We start from the raw sequence: 7,206 nt of genomic DNA, 5'->3' as shown, positions 1-7,206 counted from the left end.
CGGCCAATTCTCTCCACATCCCTCCATTTTAGCTCTCCAAATAGATAGTGTATGTCCCCGTTAGATCAACACACATACTCACACACACACACACACAGAGGGAGGGAGAGAGAGAGAGGTACAGCGAGAGAGAGAGGTAGAACGAGAGAGGGAGACAGAGAGAGAGTCACAGACAGTTCTGAGACTGCAGCAGATTCTAACCAATCACATGAAGGAACCCACCAGCCCATGTGGCTTATTCATAAAACCAGGAGGAGAACCTTGTCAATCTGGCTCCATTCTGTCATTCAGTAAATCATCCAGAGATCCGAGGGATCCTTCTGCACCTTCACTTCTTCTGTAAATGCATTTCAAGGATGGTTTTATTATATTCTTAATTAATGCTTCTTCATGTATATTTCTTCCTCATCTCTGTAAATCATTATCAGAAGGGCAGCAAAGGGGTTCAGGCAGTTTCCTTTGTACAAATGACTTTGTTACTGTTTGGTGTTCCCGTTTCAGAGCATGGCCTCAATCAGAATACCCAGGGCTCACACGGGCGAGAAGCCGAAAATACCCTTTAAATGTGTCAGCAGGCGTCGGCGTCCTCAGTGTGCAGCACGGCTAATTCATCGCAACACATTATGGGATGTAATGTAGCTGTGTTCACAGATTAGTCATATGCCCATCCTCCCTGTGGTATATAACGATTCGCCTCGGTAAACTCTTCCATGTATTTATAACCCCATCTTGTGAGTTTTTAGTTTCATGGCAACCCATGAGGTCCCTGGCGTTTTTTCCGGTCTCATGACAACCTCATGGCAAAAGCGTATTTGTCATAGACTTATTTTCTATTGCATAAGTGGGTCCCAAGGGCTCCCTTCAAAATCAAGGATTAGTGGGCGGTATCAGTCGATAAGAGGCTGTCGTGGTAATTACAACTTCAGCAAACGGCAAGATCTGCACAAACATGGCGCCCGAGCGTGTGTGTGCACGTGTGTGTCAGCGGACACGCACACAAACAGCCGGACAAAGCGTTGAGCGATCAAAAGCAATGCAAGAGAGACCAGAGATTCTACATAAGTTTGGATTTATTTTCATCAGGTGTCACCATAAACATTCACTGTATAGGCCTTTTTATTTAACACGTAGAGGGAGTGAGTGCGACTGTGGCACAACACCACAGACAACACACACACATCTAGATATTGTTGTCCATACGACGTATAGGAAAGAAATGACCTGTACAAAAGATCTATGTCACAGACGAGCGTCCTACAGCGAGACTCTGTGACAGTGTAACGGCAAAACTTTAAAATGGCAAACACTGCAGCACCCGAAAAGAAAACATCGGTACATACAGTACATGGACATTATGTTATACCGCTGTGCAAAATAAAAACACATCGAGGGTTTTTGATCACAGCTGTGCAAAATAGCAGCATTTATATTCCACTTTTTCCAAAACAATAAATTCACAACACAACGTCACAATGAGCACTATTAGAATGATTGTAATACTGAATACTAACTGTCACGTTTGCCCCATGATTTTGGTTTCAGAGTCTGATTGAAATTACATTTTTTTTCTCTATAGCTTATAGAAACTGCAATGACACCCGTGTGCGAATGCTTCCGAATGAGACGTTCACTATACATTATGAGAAATTTCCTTCCTTCCAGAGATGAATCCAGCAAACCGAGGCTCACAGCACAGATTTACAGAACAGGGCGAAAAATACTGGTCGACCATCAAGCGCTATATTTTTTGTTGTTGCACCTTCAGAACAGAGAAAATAAATAAGAAATAAAGCAGCAAATTGAACACCTGGGATATGTACATGTAAACCATATAGTTTCAGGCCATGACATTTGACTGTTGGCACGTGGGGGATTTAAAAAATCCCCCGATAAATTCCATTCACTCTAGTTGATCTCTGCAATTTACTGCAAAGCAATGAATCACAGCAGCCAACAGGTATCGACAGGCAGCACTCCACAGAGGCCTCGTGTTGATTCTGTCGCTGTACGTGGGCATCTACTGGCCCGTTTAGTGCAGGTTATCACATTCTACAGGGGGAAGACTCCCTTTACTGGATTTACATATCTGCTTAACTTACACCAGCAGCCCACTGCATGTACATTACTACAGCATCACATAGGTAAGCGAAAACAAGTTATATTCGTTCACAATTAATTTGGTGTCACAAGAGAGGAGATGAAATCAGCCCGGTGTTAAAGTAGCACGGCGCTCTCCTGCAGGACGGAGCGTCTAACATCCACTCAAGGTTAACAAATGGAAACAAGCTTCTTCTTTTTTTTTTGCTTTAAAGTATAGAGAGAATATCTACAGATGTACAAAGTCTTTCTTCCTCCCGAAGGAGTCATGCTTCTGTTATCTGCTGCATGTTTAACAGCTTTACCTCCCACTGCGGGCTGTGCACGGCGCATGTACACTGCATCCCCTCTGCAGGCTTAGGCTTATGTGCTAAAGATGCACTGGGATGAATGGGAGCTGTTCTTAAGCCACGCTCAGCTCTGTTGTGGAAAAGTGAGCAGGAGGAGGTGGTGGTGGTAGAGGTGGGGGGGGAGGGGAGGGAGGGTGGGTGGCTGCACAGGTCAGCACCTCGGACAGCTCCGCCTCTCCAGCGCCCCTTCACGGCTCTATTCTGCCTGGAGCCTCCACCTCACTGCGACATCCACTCACCGACAACCAGCGGGTGGGCTAACCGTGAATGAATCAGGGGGTGGGGGGTGGGGGGGGGGGGGGGGTACCTGCGAAGTCAATCCCTGTGCGTGTCGCAAGGGACAAGACAAAAAAAAAAAGAGCGGACAATATACCACTGGCATGCATTAATGAGATCTCCTACACTGTAGCCTAAACACCACACTGACGCTGTTGATCATGAGATGTTCAGCCCCCCCCACCCCAGGCGAGAAGCCCCTCGGTCCTTGGATTCAAAGCCACCGTCGCGTGGTTTTGCAAAAAAAACATTCATCATCTTCTTTTGTTTTTTGTTTAATGAAATAAAAAAACCACCAGAGTCTTTGTTTTGTTCCCACGTCAGCGATCCAGGTTCGCCTCGCCGCTGGTGTCTCGCTGGTTTTTGAGGTCCTGGAAGACCTCGGTGAAAAAGTGCGGGTCCGCATTGAGCTGCAGCATTTTGGCACTCATCCTGTCGATGATCCGCAGCGACGTCTGCCAGAACACGTCCTTGTTCGCGTCGATCATGAACGGCTTGAGCGGGTAGGAGATCTCGTTGCCCATGTAGGAGTAGGCGAGGTAGAGGCAGGTCTGGAAGGTGCCCTGCAGCTCGGCGGGGCACGCCACGCTGTCCGCGATCGCGTCCTCGCACAGCAGGTACACGAACACCACGTTGGCCGGCGTGATGAAGCCCTGGTCCTGCCAGCCCTGGAGCAAAAGAGTCCGGTCGATGTTGCGGAACCAGAGGATCACCTCCCCGCTGTTGAGCTCCTTCAGTTTGTAGCACCTGCGGCACATGAAGTCCCCCAGGCAGCGCAGCAGCTCCCCGGTGGACGCCTGGATGACGATGCGCCGCGGGGACACCAGAGACAGGCTGCTGGGCTGCTTCTGCACCGAGGACAGCCTCCCGTTCTGGGTGACGGCGTCATTGTTGAGCGTGGGCACCGTGGGCACCGGGACGGGGATGGGCGCTTTGGGTTTCCTCTCCTCGTTTCCGTGCGTTTTCCTGATGTTCTCGATGTTGAGCTGGGCCACCTGGTTGCGCGGGATTTCGCGCGTGGCCACCGGGTTCGGCGTCACCTTCTTGGCGCTCTTCTTGGCCGAGTTGGACACCAGCTTCCTCCAGGAGAGGGACACGAACATGGAGTGCTTCTTGATGCTCTTGTCGGCCTTTTCTCCCGCGACCTCCGAGTCCATGATCGACGCCTTCTTGGACGCGGGGGAGATGGAGAGGACGGTGCCCATGTCTGCAGAGGAGCGAGCCGCGGGGTTGTGACGGATGCCGCAGCAGCAGCAGCGCAGGATCTTCTGCAGGATGAGAGGCGGTGGAGAAGAGTCACGACGACGAGGGCAACTCCATTTACGCGTTTACCTCAGCCAGTGTGATCGCCGGAGGAGGCTGGAGCTGGTCCTTCTTTCCCGGAGGAAGTTGTATTCCAGCAGATGCTCAATGGTCGCCGCGGGGGGGGGGGACGCTGCGACACGATCCTGTGGCTGCAGACAAAACCAAGATTAGTCGCACTGAGTAAATTCTCTGGTTTGAACGAACCAGCGGGTGCAGCCCAATGACTGACAGCCCAGTCGGCCAATGAAGAAGCCGATCAATGATCCAATCACTAGGGGTGTTGTTTTGAGGGCTAAGCTGCCATAAATACCCTATTAGCAGGTAACCTGCACTTGAGAGGCTCAGGCGCTTTTCTTACTAGTGCAGATACTTTGGGAGAGTGCTATCTATAAACCAGACCATCTTTACTATCAGAACATGGGCTCATATACTGACCAACATTTATGAATAATGTGTTCAGGTTATATTCTGTGAGTTTGTTTTCATTATTTCCTAATTGGTTAATTCTTTACAGGCCACTGGAAGACTTATCCTTGTCAATTTCCTCTTTGTGGAGAAATCTAACAGTTACTTCCTATTTCAGCATCAAAATCCAACTCTGGGCAAACTCGGTTTCACTATATTCCCTACATTGTCATGGGTTTGATGCCAGACAGGCTGGGTCATGTTTTAAAGACAACACATCACCTATCTCAAGGGACTCCATGTTTATTTCCACACCCGCTTGTCCCAGGAAACACGGTTCATCCAATTAGCCGAAGCAGATCAAGCCCTCATCCAAGCTACGTGACGACTGTCTGATCTCTCCATCCAGCTGGAAATGGAAACAGATACAAATAGCAGGGGCCGTCACCTGAAGCTAGTGGCCCATGGACTTATTTGTGAGGTGAAGCTTTAGCCTATATACAGATGAGTACAGGGGGACAGTCAGAAGCCTATATAACCTTTTACAACCCTTAATATTTATATATTTATGGGTGTGACAGTATTTGTCTCCACTTGTATTTTACTTCATATCAGCTTGGATAGTTTTGAAGCCAGTAGGTACACTGTCAACCGTTGCTCTATTGTTTACACTGAACTACCACAAAACACACAGTACAAATGACATAAAACATCTTTGCAGTTACCGCAATTTGAATGGCATTGTGGGTAAAGTGGGTTAGGGTTAGGGCAAGATGCACTGTTCTGTACTATTGGAAATTTTAAATACTAGTAAAGACATTTGTGGTGGAGCTATAAGTTCTGCACAGACAACAGATAACAGGGGTAAATGTGAGGATCCTGCAGCAAATACAAAGTGCTGTTTAAAGTAGACTGTATAAGCTTCTGTTGATGAAACATGATATTCATATGAGGATATTACAATGCAAACACATACATCCGGGTACAAAGAGGTATGGTCATCTGCATCCAGTCAAATCCTCTCTGAAAGTTCTGAGTAACAGGAGATAAAAAACAAATCTTGATTTACATAATCCTCCATACAGCTGTTCCTCCACCCATCATTGTCATCTCATTCACAAGTCTTCATCATCATCAATGCTAACTTAACAAGCCCATTTAAATAATATAATTGTCATCCTCACCATCATAGCTGAATAACAATGACAATCAAACTCATCAATACAAAGTCTATGCATCTGTTAAAATGGTCCTAGCAACTGTGTCGGGATAAACGGTTAAAGTAAGAAGATCTGAGTTCAGCTACATGAAGGACAACAATGTTCTAAACCTGCAAAGTACTGGGAGTGCTGGGAGTGCTCCCCATTTCCCACAGACATGTTTGATCACAGCAACGTTTGATCAAGCACGCGGCGATCAAAAGAAAACACTTTCATCACAAATCAAACAAAACGAAACAGGATGTGACAGCTGTATGATCTCAATGTGTTCAAATAAAGCTTAAAGCCTCTGGGGCGGTAACACAACTACCTAGATACCAACTATATATGTTCAAAATCACAGGACTGCTGAAGAATCAAGTGTGAACAGTTCCTTCAGTTTTTCAATTTTTTTTAACAATTTTCTTTAACTTTAATACACATTTCTATATATATCATGGTTAAATAATTGAGCAAATGGCAGGTCATACAGTTAAATGCCTCACATACATGTTTTGAATATGAAAGTATAACTGCATATAATTGTACATTCAATGTGTCACATTAAAGTTGTGAAAACTTATTTGTGGGAGAGCTGGGAGATATTCTCTGTGGTTTCATGACTATGAGTAACTATTTCTTTCACAGTCATTTTATCGGTAATTTTTTGAAATACACAGAATAATGCAGCTTTGATACCAAACTAAACGCCACAATACTGTTGTATAAAATCTATATCTACCCATATTGTACAACAGTTAAACACTGTGTATATAGTTACAGTAGTTATAGTATAGTTATATATTTATTTGCTTATCAACTGCTGGCTAAGCCGATAAAAGGAAAAAGTGCAAAACATCATCAAAACATTCATGCTTCATTTGCATTTTCTGGAATATGCATCAATATTGTTCTCTAGATGACAGTCAGGAAGTTCTCTCTCCATTCGTTGGGGTGAGTTTGCCTCTTAGTGGTCTTTTAGTGTAACTACAGCAGCTGCCATATCTTCCTTTGTTTTCTGAATAACCCATGTTCCAATTTAACCTGATCTGATCCTAACACACTCATTTTGATATCACTTAACTTCTCAAAGTGGAGACACATACGATCCTGCAGTATCAGCATCGTTATGACATGTTATTGCTCCTTATTGACGTCTTCGTTCTTCTTGCTTCAAATACACCTTCTTAAACATCTGTTTTCGTTATATTTTTTGTCTAGTTGTGACGTTTTGGAAAGACTTTCAGCTTTATAATGTGTTGTAACAGCTAATTGCTTCACCAATAATGTCAGCAGGATAACGATTATTATTATTATTTAAATATCTTGCATACTTACTTGAAACATAATGTAAAGTAACGTAAAGTAACGTACCTACAAACAGTGCAAAATAATGCAAGAATGTTTTCTTTTACTCACAAACTTAAATTAAAGTTTCAATATTATTTACATAAGAAAAGGTTGAGAAAATACAAGACAGATGTCCCATTTATTGTTATATTCATTTTATCTTCGGAAAAAGGAAATGTACACAGGATCACGTTTGTGTGATGAAACGTATGGACATATTTTCA

General features: G+C 44.6%; 1 protein-coding gene across 1 annotated transcript; it reads right to left on the bottom strand.

Moving 5' to 3' along the window:
* Positions 1–3,043: 3,043 nt before the first annotated feature.
* On the bottom strand, positions 3,044–3,928 carry cdk5r2b (cyclin-dependent kinase 5, regulatory subunit 2b (p39)). The gene has a single exon (XM_053440284.1). It carries the CDS (start codon positions 3,926–3,928, stop codon positions 3,044–3,046), a length of 885 nt encoding a protein of 294 aa, XP_053296259.1.
* Positions 3,929–7,206: the final 3,278 nt, after the last annotated feature.

Source organism: Pleuronectes platessa, chromosome 14 (assembly GCF_947347685.1).
Source record: "Pleuronectes platessa chromosome 14, fPlePla1.1, whole genome shotgun sequence".
Taxonomy (NCBI): Eukaryota; Metazoa; Chordata; class Actinopteri; order Pleuronectiformes; family Pleuronectidae; genus Pleuronectes; species Pleuronectes platessa.
This window is presented reverse-complemented; position numbering and strand designations above follow the sequence as displayed.